Consider the following 27,877-nt stretch of genomic DNA (forward strand, 5'->3'; position numbering starts at 1 on the left):
CGTTACTGCTCATTACAGTAATGAGTATGCGGCTCCACCCCTATGGGAGGTGGAGCCACATATTCATTACTGTAATGAGCGGTACCATGTGACCGCTCAGTACAGGAAAAAGCTGAGGCGCCGGGAAGCCAGGGACCTGCAGGGACCGCGCCAGGAGCAGGTGAGTATAATTAGACAGCCCCCGCTCCCCTCCCCTGCCCACCCCCCATGTATGACTCGAGTATGAGCCGAGAGGGGGTCTTTCAGCCCCCAAAAATGGGCTGAAAATCTCGGCTTATACTCAAGTATATACGGTAAGTTCACACCACAGATTTTGCTATTAAATCTGTTGCAGATTTATGCATGTATCCTCAATCTTCAGCATGCTAATTTTCCTGCCATCTGTGAATGGAGGTTTGAAAACTTGTAGCAATAAAAAGCAATCTCAATAACTAGTCTGAAAGGATATGTACATCTATACCGAATAGCGAGAAACGCTGCCTGGCAATTAGACGGCATCATATCGGATTTTATTCCGAAGCCCATTTGGTGTTTAAAGGGATTGTTGGGGATTGTGGAGGCTTTGCCTAATCTCATAACATCAGGCCAATTCCTAGTTGTAAGTACTCGCGGTTTAGCGCATTAACCCACAGATTACTCCTCTAGTTATATATGACAGCAGAATTTAGACGGGTAACAGTGTGAGCCACACTACACAGTAATCTGGTCACTGGGCTTCTTTCTTACTCTCGCCATCACTGCAGGTCTGCAGGGGTTAATTCCTTCGCATGCACAAACATTAATAAGACTGACATATAATTAGTTTTATCCTGAAACTTGGCTGTTGCCTTCTCAGAGCCTGATTTTTGGCCCGCTTCATAAAACCAGGGGGTTAAGCGTGTGCTAACAAATCGGAAATGGCTGCCAGAAAGGACAGCAAGAGCCAAGCTTGTATCAACTGCGTACAACCTACTGTATTCTGCCCGAGAAAGTGAGGCACCTAACGAGTGTGAGAGTAAAGCGCTCTGCGCTGGTCAGAGTCAATGTAATGTTTATAAACAAGGTAGTATGGCATAGCCGTGCCAAGCACATCATGGGATGGCTAGCCTTGTGGCAACATTTCATGTACATCAGTCACAAGTGCGCAGGGTCTTGGTTGTTGCAGTGCTTCTACCCCTTAGACACTGCAGTCAATAGTGACCGCGGCATCCAAATGGGTGGACATGAAAAAAGGGAGCCGCGACTCTTCCTACAATGAGATTGGCAAATAAAACGAATGCTGCTCCAAGGGGTGCAAAAGGGATGGGATCACTTTTTTTTAAGCCACTGACAATGTCTGACTCATTTATTTGTGTTCCTCACAACCTGGGGGTTTTCAGTTTTTGCGGTTTTGCTTTTTGCTCTCCTTCACAGAGCCATAACTTTTTTAATTTTTGGTCAATATTGGTCAATTTTTGATCAATACCCAGAATGGTATAAAAAAAAAATAAAATAAAATTGCAGCTCGTTGTGCAACATACCCTCACATATGCTTATCGACAAAGGGAAAAAAAAAACAAAAAAAAACACTACACAAGTTTGGTATCATCATAATTGTATTGGACTTGGAGAATCACGTAGGCAGGTTTTTACTGGCAGGGCTGTGGAGTCTGAGTCATTGCCCATTTTGGTGGAGTGGGTATGCAATGGACAGACTCATAAAATATACAATATCACTGGCACAGCAGCACAATGCAGGATGTGCTGTAAATGTTTTCATAAAAATTTGGGAAAGTTATAAAATGTCCTATAAATGTCTGTTCTGTTCCTGATCTAAGGATCTCGGCTTTGAGATGGATCTGTGCTGTACTTTATGTACATGCTCAGTAGTGAGGCAGTGCTGTGGGGTCGGAGTGGAGATGAATCTGTGCTGCACTTTATGTACATGCTCAGTAGTGAGGCAGTGCTGTGGGGTCGGGAGTGGAGATGAATCTGTGCTGCACTTTATGTACATGCTAAGTAGTGACCAGTGCTGTGGAGTCAGAGGTTTGGCTTACCAACTCCACAGCCCTGTTTACTGCACATAAAAAAAAAAAAAAAATAAGAAAACAATGGCAGAAATGCGTTTTCGTCACCATTTCACTGCACTTGGTGTTTTGTTTCCATTTTTCAGTACATTGTATGATAAATTAAATGGGGTCAATCAAAACAACTTATTTTGCAAATCCCTCTACCAACAAAACAAGCCCTCATGGATATATAGACTGAAAAAAAGTTAAGGCGTTTGGAAGAACAAGAGGAAAAAAACGAACATGCAAAACTGAACACTGGCCTTGAGGGAAGAAGTTAAAAGCTAATGACCTGATGTGTCCTGCAAGTTTAGTAAACCATAACAGCAGTTTGTCAGTCTCTTTAGGAGACAATTATGATAAACCCCACAGAACACAGCATGTCTAAATGGGGATGCAGTAGGAATTTATGAATTTTAGTATTTATGGACATTGATGAAAGAAAAAGGTAACATACGTTTTTCTAGATATTGGAAAAGCTTTAGTATAAACCTTATGCCTGCTACCAAACGCCATAATCAAGAAGGGAAAACGATAAATTGGCTATGCACTCAACTCCAACTCAACTTTCCTCAACTAGATATGTTATCAGTATTGAGACCCCTAAACGGGTAATAGTAAACATGGGCTACGTTTCTTAGTTCCTGCGCTCTCCTGTCCATAAAACTGTATACAGGCATATTATAGAGGCAGTTTCAATTTAGGGGAGGTAAGTCATTGATCAACGGCAGGTGCAACGCACAAGGAAGTTCCAGTACCTATATTGCCAGCAGAATGCTGATGAAGATAAGAAGTGTATTCAAAAAGAGCAATGAGAATAGGGACAGTCCCACGACATTTGATGAATTCAGTAAGACCATACTTTTATTTTGGCATCGAGTTAAGAAAGCTGTCCTCCTTCAAAAACTGACTTAAATGAATGTATTTGGGCTAAAAATCATTTTTACAAATGGGCTTCATTAAACATTTTGCACAGTTTTGGTTCTAAAGCCCTTTGGTTTCTTAGCACTTTCAACTTTGATTTTGTCTGTGGTCATATATCAGGCGAGAGAGGCTCAGAAAACACAGATATAAGGCTAAGAACACATTTGCGTTCGGCAGTCATGCGTAGGGCTGCATACTTTTTCCCTTCATATCCGCACAGCTGCGCAAGCGTCCCCATCTTTAACATTGGGCACGCAGGGACATGCGTTTGTCTGCCGATGCATCTGCATGTGTCGTTTTGATGTGCTGCCGAATGCAACATGTTGCATTCCTGTGCAGTCGGCGTCCCTGCGTACCCAATGTTAAAGATAGGTAAGCATGACGCATGCACAGCTGTGCATATATGAAGGGAAAAAGTATGCGGTCCTACGCAGGGCTGCCGAATGCAAATGTGTACTTGGCCTTAGAAAAGTTGCAAACGCTGACAGACCGTTGTAGAGAGCTGATTGATTCTCCGTTCAAGGGTAACAGTGCTGTAACTCTTCCAGTAACTTTTCTTGAATAAGCTGTCCTGTATGAGTACACGAGGAATAACACTTTAGGCTATTGTGATTATATCCTGCAATAACGCCAGTTTTACTCTCTCCATGCTTTATCTGTAACTTCTATTCACGGTTTGCTGGGTGGAGGAGATGAGCTGCAGTATTTCTACTGTAGACGATAGCACAGAGGGGGGTTCCTGCTCTTCATTCACTTTTTCTCTTGCAGAGACAAGCTGCACCAACATGGAGAACATTATACAGCACAGCTGAGCTGTGTAGATCTGAAACAATCTCTGTTGTGAAATAAAACACTTGTTACAGAGCTCTGCAAGATTTTTTTTATATATATTTATTTTTACAGTGGACCTCTGCTGATCCTCACTCCTTTTCCCCCCATTTTATCTATAATATAACGCTGGGAGCGTCACTCTGTCTGAAGCCTTTATAGACTGCGCAAGCGCAGTCTGGCCCCCACAGAGTGACGCTCCCAGGAGATCGCGGTATGCGTAAACACTGAACGCACACCGCGATCTCCACCAGAGAGGTAGGGACGTGCCAGGAGGGTAAGTATAGCAATATTCACCTGTCCCCCGTTCCAGCGCTGCGTGCGGCTCCATCTCCCGGGTCCTCTGCCTGTGATGTTCACAGTTCAGAGGGCGCGATGACGCGCTTAATGCGCGCCGCCGCCCTCTGACTGAACAGTCATAGCCAGAGGAGCCGGAACATGGAGCGGACGCAGCGCTGTAACGGGGGACAGACAGGTGAATATAGCAAGTGCTGGGGGGCCTGAGCTAGCGGCGATACCGGCACCTGACCCCCACAGCGTGCCGGTGTCCCCGCCTGCTCAGGCCCCCCAGCACTCGGCGCCCAGCGACGATAGGAGAGTATGGGATTATATATATATATATATATATATATATATATATATATATATATATATATATATATATATATATATATATATATATATATAATATATATATATATAATATATCGCAGCAGCATACGGGGCATATAATACTATGGAGCATCTTATGGGGCCATCAACCATAATGGAGCAGTGTACGGGGGCATATAATACCATGGAGCATCTTATGGGGGCCATCAACCATAATGGAGCAGTGTACGGGGGCATATAATACCATGGAGCATCTTATGGGGGCCATCAACCATAATGGAGCAGTGTACGGGGGCATATAATACTATGGAGCATCTTATGGGGGCCATCAACCATAATGGAGCAGTGTACAGGGGCATATAGTATGGAGCATCTTATGGGCCCATCAACCATAATGGAGCAGTGTACGGGGGCATATATTATGGAGCATCTTATGGGGGCCATAAACCTTTATGGAGCAGTGTACGGGGCATCTAATATGGAGCATCGTATGGGGGCCATAAACCTTTATGGAGCAGTGTACGGGGCATATAATATGGAGCATCTTATGGGGGCCATAAACCTTTATGGAGCAGTGTACGGGGCATATAATATGGAGCATCTTATGGGGGCCATAAACCTTTATGGAGCAGCGTATGGGGCATATGGATGGGAGCAGCAAATTACAGAACGGTGGCGCAGGATGGGAGCAGCACATGACAGAACGGGGGCACAGGATGGGAGAAGCACATGACAGAACGGGGACGCAGGATGGCAGCAGCACATGACAGAACGGGGGTGCAGGATGGAAGCAGCACATGACAGAACGGGGGTGCAGGATGGAAGCAGCACATGACAGAACGAGGGTGCAGGATGGAAGCAGCACATGACAGAACGAGGGTGCAGGATGGAAGCAGCACATGACAGAACGGGGGCGCAGGATGGAAGCAGCACATGACAGAATGGGGGTGCAGGATGGAAGCAGCACATGACAGGATAGGGGCGCAGGATGGGTGCACAGGATGGGAGCAGCACATGACAGGATAGGGGCGCAGGATGGGTGCACAGGATGGGAGCAGCAAATGACAGAATGGAGGCGCAGGATGGGTGCAGCAAATGTCAGAATGGAGACCATATACCAATATAAATGCTCGCCACCCGGGCGTAGAACGGGGTCAATAGCTAGTAGTATATAATGGACTGTAGCATGTGACCCCTGTAGTCTGTCTCCTCTGAGGAAAATGGCCTTCAGCTGTTTTTTTTTTTTTTTTTTAACAGAATATGACATGTTCATGAGACAGGGAAGAGGGGAAGTAGTGGGAAAGGAAGCTTTAAATAAATGAAAGCTTCACACGGTGTAGGAATGCAGCTGCACATCTCCTGGGAGTGGTGCCTCACAGAGGTGCCTAGCCTTGGTGATGTGAAACCTGGAGGAGCAGGCTGCAGAACTCATAATGGTGAGGGGGTCTTTTATAATGGGCTCAGATTTTTGGTCCAGGCTTTAGGAACAACTACAAGAGCTGAGCGGGGACGGTGGTTCTCACTGTCTAATCAAGGCTTTGCAATTCCTTTGAAAGGCAACAGAGCTTCCTCAAAGTTGTCTGTGTGTGGAGGTGGAAAGATCAACTTGTACACAGAGCATACTCAGAGTAGGACTCTTATCCAAAACGGATGAGCCAATGCAGTTATGTGAATTGATTATTTTTACTTTTTATGCCGAGAAAAGGCTGTTTTGTGAGCAGTGACCGTTTATTAACTTTCAATAAACCACTCACTATTTTAACATTAGAATCGGATCCCTGTGTGTGCACTAGCATCTACCAGAGTGCTGAAAAAAAGTATTGTCAAAAGTTTATTGAAGGAATCAATTCTTATCCCATTAATGACTGACAATGCGCCTTATACTAACCTGAAAAATAAGGGAATAGTGCCCCCAGGGTGGGTGAAAATGCATAGAATGTCAGATGTACACTAAAGCCAAACTCCTGCTGCCATTGGTCACAGCAAGTGTAAGCACTGATCGAGGCCGATTAACCTCCTGCTGTCAAAAGCAATAGCAGCATCTAGTCTGTTAACAGAGGTTGAGGGCTCTTTTTTACCTCCTCAGCTCCCTGTACTTTCTATTGTGTGGTCCTGATGGTTGTCATTGTAACCTGAGGGCTAGGAAGAGCCACATGGTCTGCCACCCATGGTGGCCTGTTTCGATGTAGTTTTTTATTCCATTCATTCCACTTTGCGTTAGGTCTTATGAAGCCCATGAAAGTTTAAAAAACTTCCTGGCTGTTTTGAAATCTTTGAGAGGTTTAGTTTTTAAAATAGTTTTACTTCAAACCTGAGTAGTTTATTGAAATCACTGCTAAACTTTAAATGTTAAAAAAATAGGTGTTGATGTAGAGTACACATATGGGAAATGTTAAAGGGGTTGTCCGGGACTCTTACAATGATGGCCTATATTTAGGATAGGTCCTCAGTAACTGATCGTTGGGGGTGAAACACCTGGCAACCCCGCCAATCATGTGTTCCCGCTGCCAGCTGCATGTGCCGAGTTGCAGAACTGAACAATAGGAGGCGGATGTGCTGAACCTAGCCATGGCCACTATGCGGTTGACGGGAACTGTACAGTTTAGCTTTGCAACTGAGCACATCTGGCAGTCACCTGGGATCAGCTGATCATCGGGGGTACTTGGTATCGCACCCTCACAGACCAGATATAGAGGACCCCTTTAACTTGTTTTGTGTAGTATGATCATCTGATTTAAGGGCATAAACATTCAAAGTTGCAATATTCCTAATTTTTAGTAATATGCCAAATTTTCAATATTATGATAAATGCAAAAAATATAGAACAAAACTTACCACTAACAAACAACAAAGTACAAGATGTAATGAATGCAAGCCCTCAAGGGCAGGGTCCTCTTCCCTCTATACCAGTCTACCTTTTTGTTAGCTTGTCTACTGTAAGTGATTATTATTAATTTATATCAGTGATATTGGTATTTTGATGTAACCCCTTCTCATGTACAGCACCATGGAATCAATGGTGCTATATAAATAAATAATAATAATAATGAAAAAAAATCTCAAACACTGGGACATGTTGAAAAAAGTATTACCATAAAGTGACGCAAGATTTGAAAAATTTATTTTGGTCACGGAAGTAAAAATAAAGCACTTGAAAGGAAAAAAAAATGCCTGTGCACAAAGCTCCAACTCTATTTGAGATGTTTTTATGTTCTTGACAAAAATATGCAAATCATACATGATTAAAAAACAGTCTCAAGGGCTAAATAATGATCCTGCATTTTGTCCCTACACAGAAGTGATTTTGTAGTTATGGGTGGTCTTCACACCTACCTCCGCTGGGTTGGAACTAGAGTTGGGGATCCTGGGAGCATGGTGACTCAGGGCAGACAAGCAAGCAAGAATGAGATGTATCGCTCCAATTTCTAGTGCCATACGCCTCAGGAGCACGCCATCATCTGTGGTGAGGGGCATTGTGCTGAACAAGGTGCGCAAAACATGAAAAGGAAGAGTTGGCAGGACATTTGCAGATGGTGACTGTAAGATGTGACCTAAAAAAGGAAAAACAAAATAAGTAATAAGAGAATTTTCTTCAAGTTAATCTACTGGCCAAAGTGAAAATATTGGAAACCATAGAATGGAGCCTGTTGGCAGGATTTCTCTTTATATATTGCTGACACAACATTATATACGTGTTTCTACAACCCCTCTAGATCCCAGCACACCTTTAATAATAATAATAATAATAATTTATTTTTATATAGCGCTAACATATTCCGCAGCGCTTTACAGTTTTGCACACATTATCATCACTGTCCCCGATGGGGCTCACAATCTAGAATTCCTATCAGTATGTCTTTGGAATGTGGGAGGAAACCGGAGTGCCTGGAGGAAACCTTTAGATAAATAGTTTCACAAGCGTCCTGCTCTGCATGCAGATCTGTGCCGACAGTCCATTAAGTGTCTCTGAACAGCTCTTGGGCACCACCTCTTTGCCTGCAATCGCTGCCCTTCCACATTTCATGGAGATGTCAATCAAATGAAGAGGGGATCTGATCGTGGGCAGAGAGGTGGTCTTTAGCACAGCAAGAGACACTCATCGGACTGCTCGGCAAAGATTTGCATGCACAGAGAGACCTTTATTAAACTATTTTTCAAAGGAGTGCTGTATTACCGCAGGGTTATGTAAAAGGGTGTAAGGATTTGCAGTACAATGTATATTAGGTGGCAGCACCAGTATATAAATGTAAACAACATGCCAACAGGTACGCTTTTAAAAGGGGCTGTCTGGTCTAATTAAAACTGGGTACATGGTTGGGGATGAAAAGTCACAAGATCTGGTATGCCTACCTGCTTTGATGAGAGAATATGATCAGCTCACCTATCCATGAGTGCCCGCGATCCTAAATCCAAGGGAAGGCAGTCCACCAAAAAAATTGGGATTTTTGTGTACTCACCGTAAAATCCTTTTCTCCGAGCCACTCATTGGGGGACACAGAACCATGGGTGTTATTCTGCTGTCGCTAGGAGGCTGATACTAAGTTGAGACAAAAAAGTTAGCTCCTCCCCTGCAGTATACACCCTCATGCTGGCTCCCGGAGATCCAGTTCAGTGTAAAAGCAGTAGGAAATTATTAACAACATATAACATCATATTAGAGTACAAAATGTCAGAGTAAGCAAAGAGCCAAAAAGAAACAAGCCATAAGGCTAACAGGGTGGGAGCTGTGTCCCCCAACGAGTGGCTCGGAGAAAAGGATTTTACGGTGAGTACACAAAAATACCTATTTCTTCTTCGCCACATTGGGGGACACAGAACCATGGGACATCCCAAAGCAGTCCCTGGGTGGGCAACGACAACTGAATAGCTCCATGTACCAACGGACTATAAATGCGCTACAGCCGCTTGCCGAACACGTCTGCCAAGGGCTGCATCGACAGATGATTCAGTATGGACATAGTAGTGCTTCGAGAAAGTATGCAGGCTGGACCACGTTGCAGCCTTGCAAACCTGTTCTGCCGTCACCTAATGCCGAATGGCCCAGGAAGCGCCCACCGATCGAGTTGGGTGTGCCCTAATCCCCGCCGGGATAGGTCTGCCTCTGACCCGGTAAGATTCTTGAATAGCTGACCGAATCCATCTGACTATCGTGGCTTTAGAAGTGGCTAAACCCTTTCTGTGACCCTCAGGGAGCACGAAGAGGGAGTCCGACTTACGGAAGGGGGCAGTTCTCGAAATGTACCTCCTGAGAGCCCTTACTATGTCCAAGGTGTAAAGGGCTTCTCAACATGATGTCTTGACTGTGGACAGAAGAAGGGAAGAATTATATCTTCATTAAGGTGGAAGGATGAAACCACCTTGGGCAGAAAAGAGGGAGATGGGCGAAGGACCACTTTGTCCTGGTGGAAGGTAAGAAAGGGCGCCCGGCAGGACAGGGCAGCTAACTCTGAGACTCGTCTGATAGAGGTTACTGCCACAAGGAAGGCAACTTTCCAGGAGAGAACAGTCAGCGAAACAGCTTGAAAAGGTTCAAAAGGAGACTCCTGAAGAACACTCAGGACCAAATTAAGATCCCAGGTCTCTAATGGCATCCTATAGGTAGGTACTATGTGGGAGACCCCTGAATCAAAGTTCTCACTTGTAAGTTAGAAGCAATCTTACGTTGGAACAATACGGATAACGCCGAAATCTGACCCTTGAGGAAGCGGAGCGCCAGACCGGATTCCAAGTCGGACTGGAGAAATTCCAGGATGGAGGGAACCGAGAAGACGAGAGGAGGACGTCCACGGTGCCTGCACCATGAGAAGAAGGCTTTCCAGATGCGGTGGTAGATGCAAGCCGATGACTATTTGCGAGCATTAATCATGGTGGAAACTACTTGCTGGGAGAGACCAGCTTGAGTTAGGATCCAGGTTTCAACAGCCAAGCCGTTAAACGTAGGGCCACTGAGCTCTGGTGGCAAATCGGCCTTTGGTGAAGCAGATCTGGGCGATCTGGCAGTCACCAGGGAATGTCGGAGACAAGTTGTACTAGCTCCGAGTACCACGCGCAACGTGGCCATTCTGGGGCGGCTAGGATCAGAGGAACCCCCTCCATCTTGATCTTCCAGATAACCTTCGGTAGAAAGGGAAGCGGAGGAAACACGTACGGGAGATGGAAAAGATGCCATAGGGAGACCAGTGCGTCTACCCCGATGGCCTGTGGATCCCGAGATCGTGCTATGAAATTGGGAACTTTTGCGTTCAGTCTGGACGCCATCAGATCCACGTCCGGAGTCCCCCAGCGAAGGCAAATCTGCTGGAAGACCTCCGGATGGGAGTTCCCACACTCCTGAGGTGAGACCCTGACGGCTGAGAAAATCCGCCGTCCAGTTCTCGACACCTGGAATATGCACTACAGAAATTATAGAGAGGTTGATCTCGGACCAACGGAGGATGTGGGACACCTCGCGCATTGCCGCCCTCCTGCACGTACCCCCCTGATGCTTTATGTACGCCACCGCTGTGACGTTGTCTGATTGAATTCGAATGGGGTGACCTGCAAGGAGGGAATGGAAACGTCTCAGGGCAAACCTGATCGCTTGAATCTCTAAGATGTTTATCGGAAGTCTCGACTCCCGAATCGTCCAGCGCCCTTGGGCAGTGTGGTGGCGAAATACTGCTCCCTAACCAAAGCGACTGGCGTCGGTAGGCACAACCAGCCAGTGGATTGGGAGAATAGACCTTCCCTGGCTGAGTGACGATTGCAATGTCCACCATTTAAGCGCTTGCCTGATCCGCGGGGACAAAGGACATGGAAGATCGTGGGATAAGGGATTCCTGTCCCAAATGTCCAGAAGCGCCTGTTGCAAAGGGCGAAGGTGCAGTTGGGCGAAAGGGACTGCTTCTATAGCTGCCACAATTTTCCCCTGAATCCTCAAACCGGATGGAATGAGGGGAGGGACGACAAAGCGTCCGGGTTCCCTGCTGAAGGGCTTGGGCCTTGGACAGAGGGAGCAGAACCAGCCCCTGGGATGTGTCCAGGATCATGCCTAGGAAGGAGATCTGTTGGGCTGGAACGGGGGAGGACTTGTCCAAGTTTGTCAGCCAGCCCAGGCGTGAAAGAGTATCCAAGGTAATGCAGACGCATGTGTCGCAAGCATGATAGGACGGTCCCTTGATGAGGAGGTCGTCCAAGTATGGCAAGACGACCACTACTCGGGAGTGAAGAATGGCCATGACTGCTGCCATGACCTTCGTGAATACCCTGGGTGTGATGGTGAGGCCAAAGGGTAAGGCCGTGAATTGGAAATGGTCCTCCTGAATGGCAAAACACAGGAACCTTTGGTGCAGCGGAAAGATTGGTATATGGAGATAAGCATCCCTGATGTCAATGGATGCCAGAAATTCTCCCCTTTCCATTGAAAAAATGACTGACCGGAGAGATTCCATCATGAAGTGTTGGACCTTGACAAACTTGTTTAACAACTTTAGGTCCAAAAAGGGGCGCACCACCCTGTCCTTCTTTGGAACGACGAAGAGGTTCGAGTAAAAACCTCTGAATCTCTCGTGTTCTGGAACCGGAACAATGACCCTGTTTCGCCGGAGAGTTTCAATGGCGCAGTGAAGTGCGTGAGCCTGAGCCTCTGAATTTGGGAGGCGAGAAGGGAAGATCCATGCCGGAGGGGGGTGGAGAATTCTATTTTGTAACCAGAAGACACCAGGTCTCTGACCCATTTGTCGTGGATGACGGAAAGCCAGACATGCTGAAAAAGAAGGAGGCGACCGCCTACTTTGGTGGTGTCGACCGGATGACTCCGAGTCATTGTGAGGAGAACCTGGAGTGTCTGGTTCCCCTGGTTCTGGGTTGCCGAGGTTTACCTCGCCAGGACTGGTTTGGCCTGTATAAGGGCCGGGACTCTGTCTGCACATGGTGATCGTCACGAGGCTGTGGGAGTAGGCCAAAACGGGCTCCTGCGAAAGAGCCAAAAGCGAAAGTGTTGCTGGTGCTGAAAAGTAATCTTGGGCCTTTGCTGGAGGAGGAATTTGCTTTTCCCTCCTGTAGCATCGGAAATAAGCTGATCTGACTTTTCTCCAAACAGACGTCCGCTCTGAAAAGGCAGAGAAATTAAGGACTTTTTAGAAGAGGAGTCCGCTCGCCACTCTCTAAGCCATAGAGCTCTCCTAATGGTGACGGCGTTTGAAGCTGCAAGTGCAGTGAAGTTCGCTGCATCTAGGGATGCATACATCACAGTCCCCAGCCAAGGCAATTTGTTTGGCGAGATCCGCAGCCTCAGACGGAAGAGCCTGGTCCTGAATGATTTTGCAAGGGCATCTGCCCAGAAAACCATTGCTTTTGCGACCCATGCCGCAGCGAAAGAAGGGGAGAGGGAGGAACCAGAGGCTTCGTAAACAGAGCGAGCAAGGGAGTCTATTTGTCGGTCTGTAGGATTTTTAATAGAAGCCCCATCAGATAAGGATAAAAGCGTTTTGGTAGCTAAACGCGACACCGGAGGATCCACTAATGGAGGTTCCGTCCAATCCTTGATAAGATCTGGCGAAAAAGGATATTTTGCCTCCAAGGACTTTTTTTCCCGTAAAGCGCTTATCCGTTCGCTCCCTGTGTCGCTGGACTATGTCTGAAAAACTCAGGCTGAAAAGCGAACACCCAATGGGATCGATTGGTTCTTTTAAAAGACACCGCATGATCGATCCGGAGCCGAACTAGGGTCGTCGTCAATCTTTAGCGCATGATTGACGGCTTCAATGAGAGAATCCACAGTCGATTGAAACTCCGGAGAATCCGTGTCCAGAGATGCCTCAGACTCATACTCTGAGACATGATCGCTGCAAACCCCTGGAGAGGGTGAGCTAGAAGTGGAGCTACCAGAGGCTGAATGGCGTGAATGCTCAAGTGAGGTAGTGCGGATCCGTTTTCTGATGTCCGTACCTCCTTCAGGTGAGAGCAGCCCCTGCTGGCCGATGATTCCCCTGTAAGGGGGGAGTCTCTTAACACAGGTAGACGACTACCCCGCTCCTCGGAGGGGTCTTGAAGGGATTCAATCGCTTTGGCCAACGAAGCCATGGATTGTGACAGTGACGCGGCCCACTCCGAGGGGGGCTAGATACACTGGGGTCGGTAGTGGCGGAGGGCTCCTGAGCACATTGGGTATCACAAGCGGGCAGAGAGGGGAGCTTTGAGGCTGAGGGAGAGGAGCCTGACAGGTGGTACACGCAGTGAAAAAGGTGGTATGTACTTTTGCAGTCTTTTTAGCTTTTGACTGCGACATGATGTACCCCAATATAAGTTAAAAACTGCTAGTGGAAGCGATGTGGGGTAAAGCTGTAGGGAAGCACCTAGTGCAGTCTCCTTACCCAGGTCCTGCGTCCCGCAATCTGATGAGATGGCGCTGAGTAGAGGAAGACCAGCGTCCAGGACTGCTGACACGTGCAGAAGGCAGTCGGAGCAGAGCGGTGCTTTGCTGGAAAGATGGCGACCAAGAGTTGGGAGACATTCTTGCATGGAGCGAGAAGCGCCAGGTCTGGGGGCGGAGCCGCTAGAGGGATGCAAGCGACGGGCGGGGCCTATCGGGAGGCAGCCCGCACTAGGCCGAAGCCGGGGACTAAATTTACGCCGGGAAAGACGCCGCAGAGCCCTGTGACGTTCCTGCCGCTATGGAGCCCTCCTATAACCACCGAAAACGACCCCCCTGGGTGGCACTTACCCCGTATTGAAGGGGATTGAAGAGCAGCTGTGCAGCAGGTTAGAGCTGTGCCTGGGGTAGTTAGGACGGTGCAGGGTTGGGGGGAGCCTCGATCCACCATCCCCCTAAAAGGGGGGTGGAGAGGAACCGTCGGCCTCCTTCCACCGTCAGCTTTTTTCAGTGGTGATGCAGTGGTGGCTGCACGGACGCCACGATGGAGGGTGCCACTGATCATCCAAGGGTATGACCTGGTGGGCAGGGCAAAATGTCCGGCAATAGGCCTGGCTGCAGAGGAGGATACATGGAGGTGACACTCCATGTGCTCGTCTGTTAAGAGATTTGGGGAGATCGGTGCCCTTGAAGGGACCCGTCGCCCCTCAAATCAGCGCAGGCATGGCATCCCATGTCACAGCAGAGCATACGGAGAGGCGACACTCTGTGCTCACCTGTTGGCTCGGGGAGATCGGAGCCTTGAAAAGTTCCGTCGCCCCTTCATCCGGGTAAAAATTATAAAATCAAAAAATTAATAAAAGATTCTGGTCTGGATAGCAGACCCTGTGTGCCTCCTACAGACACTAAGCTTGAACTGGGTCTCTGGGAGCCAGCATGAGGGTGTATACTGCAGGGGAGGAGCTACCTTTTTTGTCTCAACTTAATGTCAGCCTCCTAGCGACAGCAGAACAACACCCATGGTTCTGTGTCCCCCAATGTGGCGAAGGAGAAAAGAGGTTGATCCAGTACTTCAATTAAAATGCATAGTCTTATTCCATAGCTAAAAGTATTTGCCCAAAAAGAATCCGCATCGTCCATTAATGAGTTCAGGTTGTGACCAAGAAGTTTTACTCCGAAACGTATCAACCAAGACTCTAATCTCTCATCCCTCTTTAGGACTTTTTCCTTGGATGTTACAGCCGATTATTTGACGATGTGGATTCTTTTTGTGCAAGTACTTTTATCTATGGAATAAAACTATGCATTTTAAGTGAAGTGCTGGAACAACCTTTGTGGAATACCCACCTGCTGTCACTCCTGTGGAGACCACTCTGGTGTTCTGCACTGGCACTGGAAGAGATGATGCCACCGTTGTTCTATTATAGGGATGTTGAGACCATGTCACTGGATGTTTTAATGATGATGCGCTGTTCTAGTAACCCGACCACTGCAGCCAATCATAATGGTCCAGTGACAAAAGAATGGCGAGATCATTGCTTCAGATGCCAGCACAGGTATCAGTGCGTCCAATACTGAATCCAGAGAGGCGACTGCAGGAGAAAATGAGAGATTGCCATTTTAACCCCATTCTTGCCTTTGATGTCTAATTAGGTCACATCATCTCTTTAATGTTTACTTTGCCTAAATTACTGCATACTATTCTGTCTCAGATGATCTGATATGGTCGGAATTACACAAAAAGATCATACATGAAATCAGTCTCTTCAGCAGCACAGAATTAAATAAGATGATAACCTGCTAAGCTGAGAAGAGGATTATCCTCCTCCCCATATCATAAAACCACAGTGACAGAATATAAGTGCGGTCACAGTGCTGCGCAATATCAAAATCATGAAAGCTGAAGTTAGATGAGCTGCATACAATTGCTCATAAGCGGTGCTTCAGAAGTGCTATATTGCACATTAAAGAAAGAATCAAATTTAACTATTTTAGACAGATTTTGCCTCTGGGTTTAATAACCTCAAACTAAAGGAGGTCACCGGAAGGCAATGTCTAATCTCAAAATCACTGAAACCCCACAGTGCTTATATTACAGAATTAAATATATATTAAATCATGAATGTATTAACTTATGTCTAAGGGCTCATTACCAGCCGGCATCATGGCACTTACTTCCTTCCCCATCATCCGTTACCCCCAGAACCAGGCGAAGTAGGCACTGTGCGTGCTTCCTTTCCTTTAGCAGAACTTCAGCATAACCAGGGAGACGGAGAAAGAGTCCAAATGCAGCAAGGGAGTGAGCCGGGATGGGGGACATGGTCTGCACGGCAGACTTGATGGGAGGGGGCTCTGCAGCAATGGTTTCAGGGGCTTCGTAGACCAGCTCGCCAGACTGTTCAATGGTAACCCATTCAAACTGATCGCTATCCTTTGGTTTTTCTTGTGTTGTTGAGGTAACCACAGGGGCACTGACCTACAGGAAAAAAATGGAAAATACATTTTTACTATAAATTTTACAGTAAGGCTGTATTCCATAAAATCTTAGGATCTGAAGACCACCTAATGGTCAGACTCTCCCTCGACAGATCATGTCAATGGAGAAAACGATGGCTATGCCACATTAGAAATGCAAAAACCACCTACAGTTTACCCTAGATTAGAGCCAAGCTGAGTGTACAGGGAAACTAGAAGAGACGGAGGTTATCAAAGGTCTATAGGTACTTCTAGGCTTTGTAGTGAAAACAAACTCATCAATACAGTTCTTACAATCTATAATTGGCCAATATGCCATATCACTTGTTATATTCCAACTATATAAGATAAGATGCCATTCTGTAGATAAGACGTGCTCACAGAGACAAGATGCCTCAAAAGTCTTTTGCGCCATAGTTATAATTGAAAACTAATAATTGTATTTATTTTGCTTATGAATGGTTTAATTATTACTGATGTTGAAAACTCTTGGGTCTGAGCATGGTCAAACTCCATGGCTGCGAGCGAGAACCTTCATTTAAATAATGCACCCTTTTGCAACAGGTCAGATCTTTCTCTCACATTCATAGGGGTCCTGTATACACATTTTATATCTTACCTTTATCTATCCCTTTTCACTGTAAATTTATTCTAAATAAATGTTCCTTTTATTCAAATCACCAGTTCATATTATTTTTATAAAATCTGATCTGCTAAAACACTCACATTGCACTCAGAAATGGAAACTTCTCTCTGGGCCATTGATGACATCCTCGTGGTGTGCCATAAAAGTCTTATAGATATGAGAACTATAGCTAGGAATGTCTATGCAAATAAATGAAGAGAATGGTACAAGTCCACCTCTCCATTCCCGGCGGTACGTGATAGGTCCCCAATCTCGAGAAGCAGGTCTCTGCGGAGCACCACGCATCAGAGATTTATTGTATGCCCCTAGTATAAGCTATAAAAATCCCTAATGGGAACACATTTTTAGGTTTCATGTACATTAAAGGTGCCATTATTCTAAATCCACCACTTACTTGCTGAATGACGTCTGGATAAAGCATGGGAAGACGCTCAGCGATCAGCGCCAGCCCACCCATTCCTGCAAACACCTGCAACGGTGATTGTATTGGACAGGTTTCCAAGAAAGACTCATCTAAAACAGATTCCATGCATTCATCTCCTGGGCTCAACACGTCATCTTCAGGGCAGGCGCCAAGCAGATCGCCGTGTTCTTTTGCAAGATAGACAAGTACCACAAATGAATGATCAATGAATATGCAAACGCATCATACGTATTGCTAAATCATGCACAAGATGCTAATTTACATTAAATGGTCAGCCTACTGTGAGGCTCAAGGCCAGTGTGAAAACTGCAATATTTCAGGAATTTTTATTTTTTAAATAGCAAATATGCATTTGTTAATATGAATGAAGTTCTTTAGTTCCTGCTCATCAACCTGTGTTCACACATTGCCTTTTTGCAGCAATGTTATTGTGCCATTGCAGCCTAAATGCAGCAATGAAGCTGGCCACCTTTATTTCCTCATCTCCAAATAAAACATCCAATTAAAATATATATGAAAAACACAACTGGATCTAAATTTAGGCAGCAATGGAAATTTAATGATTGATGAGTTAATATGAATCTTAGCTAATTAAAATGGTGATAATGTGGAAGAAACACCGTGGCTCGTTGCAATATATAACAGGCCATATAGCAGCTTGTTGTAAAGGGGGATGTACAATCCCTTTAGGAAAACTGTTTTGTGTATTTCTTGCCAGCAAAGACCAAACGATTTCCCAACCGTAGTATAAAAAATTGGTAATTGCGCAAAACTAGCTATTTATGCCTAAGTAAAACGGGGCAAGCAAAACAACGACTTAAAGGCCTCTGGTTGCAGCTATAAATCAGAATGAAGTGCTCTGTCACAGTCATAACAACTGTATTTAATCTGTCGCTCATGAACAGACAGGACCCCCAAGCCAACTCTGTTCCCAATTAGGCACAAAAAGATGAAACATTTTTTAATTAAACTTTCCATTTTTAGAACTGTGATAACGTATGGATTCCTTCCAATGACTTCATATAAAGATGGACATTTCTTGTACAGAGGCTGAGGCTGGGGTCACACAGAACAATTCTGGAGAAATACTACTGCCGTTTCTGATACAGTTTAAGCCAAAGTGAGAAGTGGATTCAAAAAGAAAGAAAATTATACTGGGATGACTTTAAGGGTTATTCTAATTTTATAAAGGAATATTTCCACATGCAAGTAATTTGATTGCTTATTAAAGTTTTCAGCTGGCATATTAACGCTTTTTTTGTTGTTTACAGCAGGGGTGTCAAACTGCATTCCTCGAGGGCTGCATACAGGTCATGTTTTCAGGATTTCCTTGTACTGCACAGGTGATAATTTAATCACCAACTCATTATTTCTGTAGGTGATTAAATTATCACCTGTGCAGTACAAGGAAATCCAGAAAACATGACCTGTTTGCAGCCCTCGAGGAATGCAGTTTCACACCCCTGGTTTACAGCATGTTGTCAACGATTGTCTCTAAACTACCTCTTATGGCAACCACTTTTGGCTTTGGCTCAAATACCTGCATCAAAATGGTCATTATCCGTGTGTGTGAAACCATCCTACAGTATTAGACAGCGGGGATTTGCACAATGGGGAACTTCTATCCCCGTTATAATGGAGTGGCAGTGCGCATGATGGACCACCACTCAATTCATGCTCTATGTGGCTGCCGAGCGCTGCACTCGGCTTTTTCTGGCAGCCACATGTAGAATGCATGTAGCAGTGGTCGGACATGCGCAAAGTCGCTCCAATTTGTAACAGGGATAAAAGTTCCCTGCTTTTCCGATCTGTGCGGGTTCCAGGGGTGAGACCCCCACCCATATGCTAGTTATCTAACCAGAGAAGTGGTGATAAAAGGGTAAGTGAAAACAAGTGACGTAATGGAATAGAGCGTTAGTGGAACACGCACACTCCTGCTCCATTTACAGTCTATGGGACTATGTGGAGTACAGCGGTCCGCTATCGCCATATTTCCATGCACAAATTCAAAACCTCACAAGCTTTTTGTCTGTTAAGTTACACAGGAAGAACAAACAATAAGATTGGCTTTTTCATGATTAATATTCATAACCGCAGCGTTTCTGCCTCCTAGATTTCCTATGTAATAACTCTACCTAGCTATATACTCATGGAGATGCACTTGTTGCTAGTGTGCTGGATTCTGCAACATTGGCCGTGGAGAAGTCCTGGTCCGCTTCATATGCAGCACATGTCAGCTGTTCTACACAGTTGGCATCTGTCTGTAGAAGCAGCACTGAAGTTGGTTACAATCCTTACTCTTCAACCACATAATGGTCACTCTCCATAACAGACAGTGGCTTATAAATGGACTAACTGCAGCTACCAAGCATCATCTGCCAGTAATCAAGAGGTACTGATGGGTTACTATGGCAGCCAGGGGCCTACGACAGGTCCCCAAGGCGGACACCTTGGAATCAAAACCTGGTTGAACAATTCCAGCTAGCTGTCTTTCTCTGAAATACTGAGAAAGATAAACTTAGGCACTCAACTTAAATGAGGTTTTTGTGATTTTATTGTAGTCATCAAAATATTTTGATGACTACAATAAAATCACAAAAACCTCATTTAAGTTGAGCGCCTATATATATCTTTCCCTATATACGGCTTTGCACCCTACTAAGGCACCTGATCCGGATAGTGCATGCGGTTTTCTCTTATAATTCTCTGAAATGCTGGCAGAAAACATAATTCGGCAGGGAACAAACACTGGAAAGACCTGTCAATCAACTGAAGCAGGGCGGGGAGTAGCCGGCTGGGGGCTGCACCGGACTAGACGGGTGTCTTCCTATAGTCATCTCCCAAAGTTTCAGAAAAATACAGTCGTTAACAATCGTGAAACCAGGCTGGGACTCAGGTTGCCTGTGATTCGGGTAGTATTACTAATGACAGGTTCATTTTAATGTAACGTAATTTCTGAAAGAAAAAATGAAAACAAGTATACATATATATATATATATTAAAATCAAACCTTTTTCGGTATGAAGTCTTTTAAAGGAATCTGTTTTTGATAAGCTTGGATCAGAGATGACTTTGGAACCAAGTTTAACTGTGAGATCTACTGAACGAAAACCTTGGGGGAGCTTTCTTTCATACAAGAGGGTGAGGAGCTGTGCAAGGGTCATTTCTGGAGGTAAGGGCTGACCTGCACAACAGAAACAATTTATGTTCAAATCAAAAAAGGAAATGCAATTTTAGCTCATCTTGAGTGCGCACACACACACATATATTAAATATATGTAAAACTATGTGAAGAAACTCCACCTGGCAGCAATTTATGATAGAGGTGGAACACAGGGATGCTGATGGTCTTGCTGGAAGAGTCCACTCCTGAGGAAGAGCCCCCTACTTTATCAGTCATTACTCTTCCTCGTCTTGATGGTGGACGAGGTGGAGTGGAGGACACAGCCCGCTTTGATTGGGACTTTAACCCTTTGGATTAAAATAAAACAAAAATGGATAAGGACAGATATTCTTTGAGAACAATGCGTGAAAAATTTTGCTGCCAATGTAGAGAATTCAGGCTACATAAAATCTTCATAAAAAAAAACTGTGGGTTCTTATGTAGCTATTGATGAGTAACATAATGCATATAAATGGCATAAAAACGAACAAATTATTCTTCATACCTTTAACCACTTCTTATATTTATATATTATACAATTAGATATTGGGAGAGTTATCAAAACGGATTTACACTGAAAAAATTGCCACTATCGATTTCAAAGTATCACTTTTTTCCCATTTTGTTAGCAATCATGTTATCTTCAGCAGCACTCCAGGGCTACGTGACTGCACTTGTGACCTGGCAATTTACACACTGCTGTGCGGAGGTGCCTTTTTGACCATGTAAATTAGATTTAGGGATGAAGCGTGTAAGATTTGCTCACATGCTGTTATACACATTTACCTGAAGCAACAACAACACTGTAATTATCCTGGAATCCATTTTCCGCTTTCACCTTCTCTTTCTCCTCGTGGTTTTTCTTTTCCTTGTCATCTTTCTGCTCACTGATCAACTTAGCAGTAATGCTCGGAGTGTCTATTAAGAGATACAAACAGGGAGGTCACTTTGGAAAACTCAATCAACAGTAAGCCATCACAGGAAAGTAGATGGGATGGATGACGTGAATGCTTATGAGTCCCAGGGCTGACTGTGCCGATCTGATATTCTCTGCATACGGATACCAGATACTCAGAAAGCTAAAATACTTAGAATTAGTCGGTCGTCTTAAGGTACCTTCACACATAACGATATTGTTAACGATATCGTTGCTATTTGTGACGTAGCAACGATATCGTTAATGAAATCGTTATGTGTGACAGCGACCAACGATCAGGCCCCTGCTGGGAGATCGTTGGTCGCTGAGGAAAGTCCAGAACTTTATTTCGTCGCTGGACTCCCTGGAGACATCGCTGGATCGGCGTGTGTGACACCAATCCAGCGATGTCTTCACTGGTAACCAGGGTAAACATCGGGTAACTAAGCGCAGGGCCGCGCTTAGTAACCCGATGTTTACCCTGGTTACCATGCTAAAAGTAAAAAAAAACAAACACTACATACTTACCTACCGCTGTCTGTCCTCCAGCGCTGCGCTCTGCACTCCTCCTGTACTGGCTGTGAGCCGGAAAGCAGAGCGGTGACGTCACCGCTCTGCTTTCCGGCTCCCAGACAGTACAAGAGGAGAGCAGAGAAGCAGAGCGCAGCGCTGGAGGACAGACGGCTGTAGGTAAGTATGTAGTGTTTGTTTTTTTTTACTTTTAGCATGGTAACCAGGGTAAACATCGGGTTACTAAGCGCGGCCCTGCGCTTAGTTACCCGATGTTTACCCTGGTTACCGGCATCGTTGGTCGCTGGAGAGCGGTCTGTGTGACAGCTCTCCAGCGACCAAACAGCGACGCTGCAGCGATCCGGATTGTTGTCGGTATCGCTGCAGCGTCGCTAAATGTGAAGGGGCCTTTAGTTTTTGATATTACAGATGTCTGCATAACCTAGGATACCTTCTTCTGGTAAAAGTCTGACGGAGTCTGGAGAACAGCTTGTCTCATCAAAGCTTGGCTGCTGCTCTATGCTTTACACTGCGGCCCTAAGGCCATGTTCACACAGTGCGTTTTTTACTGCGGAACCGCAGCGTTTTTGCCGTTGCGGTTCCGCAGCTGATTTCCATGCAGGGTACAGTACAATGTACCCTATGGAAAACAGGACCCACTGTGCACATGATGCGGGAATCGGGAAAAAAAGCCGCGCTGAATAGCTGCGGGAAAAAAGAAGTACCATGTCACTTCTTTTTTCGGAGCCGCAGCGGTTCTGCACCCATAGACCTCCATTGTGAGGTCAAACCCGCAGTAAAACCCGCAGATCAAAAATATATCTGCGGGTTTTATTGCGGTTTGTGCTGCAGAACCGCTGCAGCAGGAAGTGCGGGGAAGCGGGCGGAAGTGCGTGGGCGGAGTGTGGCTGCCCCGATCCCACCCCCCCATGCTCCGATGCCCCTCCCCCGTGCTCCGATGGCCCCCCCCCTCGTGCTCCGATGCCCCCTCCCCCGTGCTCCGATGCCCCCCCCCCCCCCGTGCCCTAATCTCCCCCCCCTTATACTTACCCGGCCTCCCGGTGTCCGTCCGGCCGTCTTCTCCCTGGGCGCCGCCATCTTGCAAAATGGCGGGCGCATGCGCAGTGCGCCGGCAGATTCGTTCCAAAGTGCATTTTGATCACTGAGATATAACCTATCTCAGTGATCAAAATAAAAAAAATAGTAAATGACACACCCCCCCCCCCCCCCCCTTTGTCACCCCCATAGGTAGGGACAATAAAAAAAAGAATTTTTTTTTTTTTCCCACTAAGGTTAGAATAGGGTTAGGGGTAGGGTTAGGGGTAGGGTTAGGGGTAAAGCTGAGATGAGCTGTTAGCAGGTCATGTGGTCACGGGAGAGGTCCGTGTCTGTCCCAGAGTACTGCCGATCCGCTCCCGTTTACCCAGGAGAGGTATGTCAACTGGGAGAAATTCCCACAGGTATTGGAGCCCTCTTGTATCTGGTATAACCTCTGGTGTATTAAATAACCACAGCGTGACTGACTGGTTCCTATTAAGACAGCTGTATAGCTTACAAAGTGAGAATCCAGAGCCAATCCTCTGACCAGGGATCTAACCCAACACCAACCTGTCATTTATTACCGTTCTCATTCTCAATGCCAACAACAGTGTGGTAGCATTTCCCATACGTACTTGTCTAGGTGCCCCAGATAAAGCAGGTTTTGTTGAATCACTGGTGGAACTTGAACCAGAAGTGTGATTTCCTACTCATTTCTAATTTGTAGATTTCAAATCCAACATGCTGTAAAGAACACTCAGCACCCATGTTAAATACTCGCTGGAATGTAAGAGTTACGGGCAGCACGGTGGCGCAGTGGATAGCACAGCAGCCCTGCAGCGCTGGAGTCCTGGGTGCAAGCCCCACTAAGGACATCTGCAAAGTGTTTGTATGTTCTCTCCGTGTTTGCGTGGGTTTCCTCCGGGTACTCCGGTTTCCTCCCACATTCCAAAGAAATACTGATAGGGAATTTAGATTGTGAGCCTCAACCGGGACAGCGATGATAATGTGTGCAAACGGTTAAGCGCTGCGGAATATGTTAGCGCTATATAAAAATAAAGATTATTATTAGTTACAACTCGTATATGATTCATCTGAATAGGCAATACAAGCTTGTGCTGGAGAACCACAAGCGCATCTCCTCTGAGCTCTGAACAACCCGCCCACACCACTGATTGGCAACTGTGTACACTGTGCATAGGCAGAAAGCTGCCAATCAGTGGAGGAGGCGGGGTAGAACTACACGGCAGCAGGTTTACTAGTCCTTTAGTGATCATCTCCTGTTGAAAAAACATTTTTTTTTTTTTTAAATAATAAAAGATACACTTAGGCTACTTTCACACTAGCGGTGTTTGCTGTATGTTGCAATGCGTCGTTTTGGATAAAAAAACACATCCTGCAAATGTGCTTGCAGGATGCATTTTTTTTCTCCATAGACTTGCATTAGCGACGCATTGCAACGTATGGCCACACGTCGCATCCGTCGTGCGATGGATGCATCGTGTTTTGGCGCACCGTCGGCACAAAAAAAGTTACATGTAACATGCGTCGTTACATGTTTTTGTGCGTCGAGTCCGCCATTTCTAACCGCGCATGCGCGGCCGGAACTCCGCCCCCTCCTCCCCGGACCTTACAATGGGGCAGCGGATGCATTGTAAAACTGCATCCGCTGCCCCCGTTGTTCATTATTTTCACAGTTTGCGTCGGTACGTCAGGCCCACGGCCCCGTACCGACGCTAGTGTGAAAGTAGCCTAAGCTGCCCAGTAAGTGACATCGCAAAATTCAGGGTCTCTGTGCCTTGTCAGAGGTTCTCAAAGAATAGATACAATAAGAATATGAGAAAAATTGTCGTTGGCGGAGAGTTTTACGCTTGTTAGCGTTGGTTAAAAAGTTGAGCAACTGCTGAGGTTTTTGCTGGGCCATGTTGAAGACTGGCCGGAGGGGACAGTACCGTGTACTAAATGTGGGGGAGGAGGGATATGGCGGGTACTGTAAATTGGTTTGGTACTTTTCTTATATGTTCATATAAGTGCAAAGTTAAGATATAATAAAGTGAAAAGTTGGGGGAAATTAGGTTTGTTATGGCAGCGGGACGCGAGTGGAGAGGGTTAAGTAAGGGAGACTGTTCGCAGTGGGCAGTGGAGCCCCACTCTTGCTGAAAGGAAGAATGCGTTACACTGGGGGGGTTAGGGCAGCTCATACTTGGGAAATTGGATACTATGAGAAATGATGAGCCACACGAGGGGAGAGTATATTAAAATATTGAGTTGGAATGTGAGAGGTCTGGCGGATAAAACACAGCGGGCGGCAAGTCTACAGTATATTCGAGAGCAGAAGGTCTCTGATATGTCTGCTGGAGACACATTTAGTGCGGGAGAGGGTGAACGTATTGAATAAGCGCTGGATACAGAGGGCGTATCATTCTACTTTCTCGACGTACTCTAGGGGTGTGTCTGTGTTGATTCCTGCGGGGGTGCAGTATGAGGAGGTTGTGGTAAAGGAAGATGTGGATGGTCAGTATGTGGTGGTGAAATGTAAAATGAATGGAGTATTGATGTGTATAGCGGCAATGTATATTCCGCCCCCATACTCAAGAAAGAAGATGAGAGGTGCTGGAGAGGGTAGAGCGTTGGGGACCGTTACCATTACTAATTATCGGCGACCTTAATAATATATGTGATGACTTTTGGGATAAGAACAAAAACCCCCAGAATAGGACAGTGGGACATATCACTACGTTTGGGACCTATGTCGGGGAAGTGGGCATGATTGATTTATGGAGAGTTAGGCATATCGGGGAGAGGGGGTACTCATGCTACTCGCCAGCTCTTGGTACTTTGTCTAGAATTGATCTGGCACTGGGTAACCGTTTACTGATACGATGGTAAGGGATGTGAGATATTTGCCTAGTGTGCTCTCAGACCATAATCCAGTTGAAGTGGAATTTCGGCCGGTGGGGACACGGACCGGGAGCAGGAGGGAGTGGAAAATTCACCCTAATTGGCTACACAGTATAGACTTGGAGAAGATTAAGAAGGAGTTGGTGGAATTTTTTGAGATAAATGAGGGAAGTGTAGACGTGCTTACTGTGTGAGAAGCCATGAAAGCGTACTTGAGAGGGCTGTTCAGGGATATTAGTAAGTGTAAGCGGAAATCGAGAGAGGCAGAGAGGTTGGCGATTGATGGGGTGAGGGTGGCGGAGGATGAGATGGTAATAACGGGTACTCTGGAGGCTGGGAGGAAGTTAAAGGCAGCTCAGAGTCAGTTAGAGGCGGTTTTGCTGAGTAAGGCTGAAAGGAAGAGGGAATTCATGAATCTGGCCTATTATCAGGAGGGTGAATTGGTGGGTCATTTGCTATCGCTGGTGGCGTCTGCCCAGAGAAATACTTCCTTTGTTCATTCTCTGGTGTCTGGGAGTGGTATTGCGGTCTCTGAGACTTCAGAGATTTTGGAGGTTTTTGCAGATTTTTATGCAGACTTATACTCCACTCGGGTAGATGGGTCAATGGAGGACACAGTGGCGTTCCTTGAGGAGTTGGAGCTCCCAAGGCTGAGTGACATGGATAGGGAGGATTTGGAGGCTCCCATTACGGAGGGACGGGCATTGCAGTCGATGGCTAATGGGAAGGCACCTGGCGTGGACGGATTTCCTGCCGAAATTTATAAAAACTTGGGGGAAGTGTTGATCCCTAAATTGAAGGCGGTCCTGGAGGAGGCTAGGAATGGTGGAAGGCTACCGGCATCTATGCGGGAGGCCACAATAGTGGTGATTCCTAAGGAGGGGAAAGACCTGACACAGCCGGACTCATATCGGCCAATTTCTTTGCTTACTATAGACGTTAAACTCCTGGCTAATGTGTTGGCGATGAGGTTGACAAGTGTTATTTCCGGCCTGGTACACTCAGATCAATCTGGCTTTATGCCTGATAGATCAACTGCGATCAACTTACGAAGGCTGTATATGAACTTGCAACTCAGATCCGATAACTGTGGCCAGAGAGTTATTGCATCTTTAGACGCTCACAAGGCGTTCGATAGTGTGGAGTGGGGGTATCTCTGGCAGGTGTTGCGAAGAATGGGGTTTGGACCGCAGTTCATATCCTGGATTCAACTAATACATTCGATGCCGATGGCCAGGGTTAGGGTGAACGGGGAGTTGTCATGGACCATACGATTGGCTAGAGGGACGAGACAGGGGTGTCCGTTATTCCCCCTTTTGTTTGCTCTGGCTGTGGAACCACTGGCTGCTAAGCTTCGATGATCTGATGAGATGACGGGGTTTAAATATGGGATGATTGAAGAAAGGGTGGCGCTGTATGCGGATGACATTTTGTTATTTCTGGCTGATCCAGTTGCATCCTTGGAGGGAGCCATTGGGATTATTGAACGATTCGGATCAGTGTCGTTGCTTAGGATAAATTGGAGTAAGTCTATCTTGTTTAAGGTGGACGACATGGGTGGGGAACCACTGGAGGATGGGCGACTGGAGGAGACTAGTAAATTTAAGTATCTTGGAATATGGGTATCTATGCCGGTCACTGACTATATACATAAGAATCTGACTCCAATCTTAGGTGTCCTTAAGGCAAAAGCGGATGCTTGGCTTAAGCTGCATCTATCTGTGGTAGGTAGGGTGAATCTTATCAAAATGATTCTGATGCCGAAAATACTGTATATTCTCCACAATGCGCCAGTTTGGATACCACGCGGGAAATTTAGACAGATCAACTCTCTGTTTAGGAATTTGATATGGGGGAGACAGCATCCGCGTATCAGACTGGAGACACTTCAGCGACCCAAGGATGATGGGGGCCTGGCATTGCCTAACCCTGAATTGTATTTTCTTGCAGCCCTGAGTCAACATTTAAAGGGCTGGGCGCATGAAGGGTCATCTGGAGCGGTACAGCGGTTGATGGAAGTGGTGACAAAAAGAAGGCCAGTGGTACAATGTTTGGAGGATG

At 46.0% G+C, this 27,877-nt stretch overlaps 1 protein-coding gene across 5 annotated transcripts in view; it reads right to left on the reverse strand.

Moving 5' to 3' along the window:
- Positions 1 to 27,877, reverse strand: part of BIRC6 (baculoviral IAP repeat containing 6) — a 403,914-nt gene that overhangs the window by 139,426 nt on the left and 236,611 nt on the right. For all 5 annotated transcript variants that reach the window (XM_069769115.1, XM_069769114.1, XM_069769117.1 and 2 more), the window contains exons 58-63: positions 21,238 to 21,369; positions 20,592 to 20,759; positions 20,299 to 20,472; positions 17,259 to 17,455; positions 15,919 to 16,219; positions 7,725 to 7,942 (exon numbers count right to left, since the gene is read on the reverse strand). In XM_069769115.1, the coding sequence (XP_069625216.1) occupies positions 7,725 to 7,942; positions 15,919 to 16,219; positions 17,259 to 17,455; positions 20,299 to 20,472; positions 20,592 to 20,759; positions 21,238 to 21,369 (1,190 nt within the window). The remainder of the gene's footprint in view (positions 1 to 7,724; positions 7,943 to 15,918; positions 16,220 to 17,258; positions 17,456 to 20,298; positions 20,473 to 20,591; positions 20,760 to 21,237; positions 21,370 to 27,877) is intronic.

Source organism: Ranitomeya imitator, chromosome 5, assembly GCF_032444005.1.
Source record: "Ranitomeya imitator isolate aRanImi1 chromosome 5, aRanImi1.pri, whole genome shotgun sequence".
In the NCBI taxonomy this organism is placed as follows: Eukaryota; Metazoa; Chordata; class Amphibia; order Anura; family Dendrobatidae; genus Ranitomeya; species Ranitomeya imitator.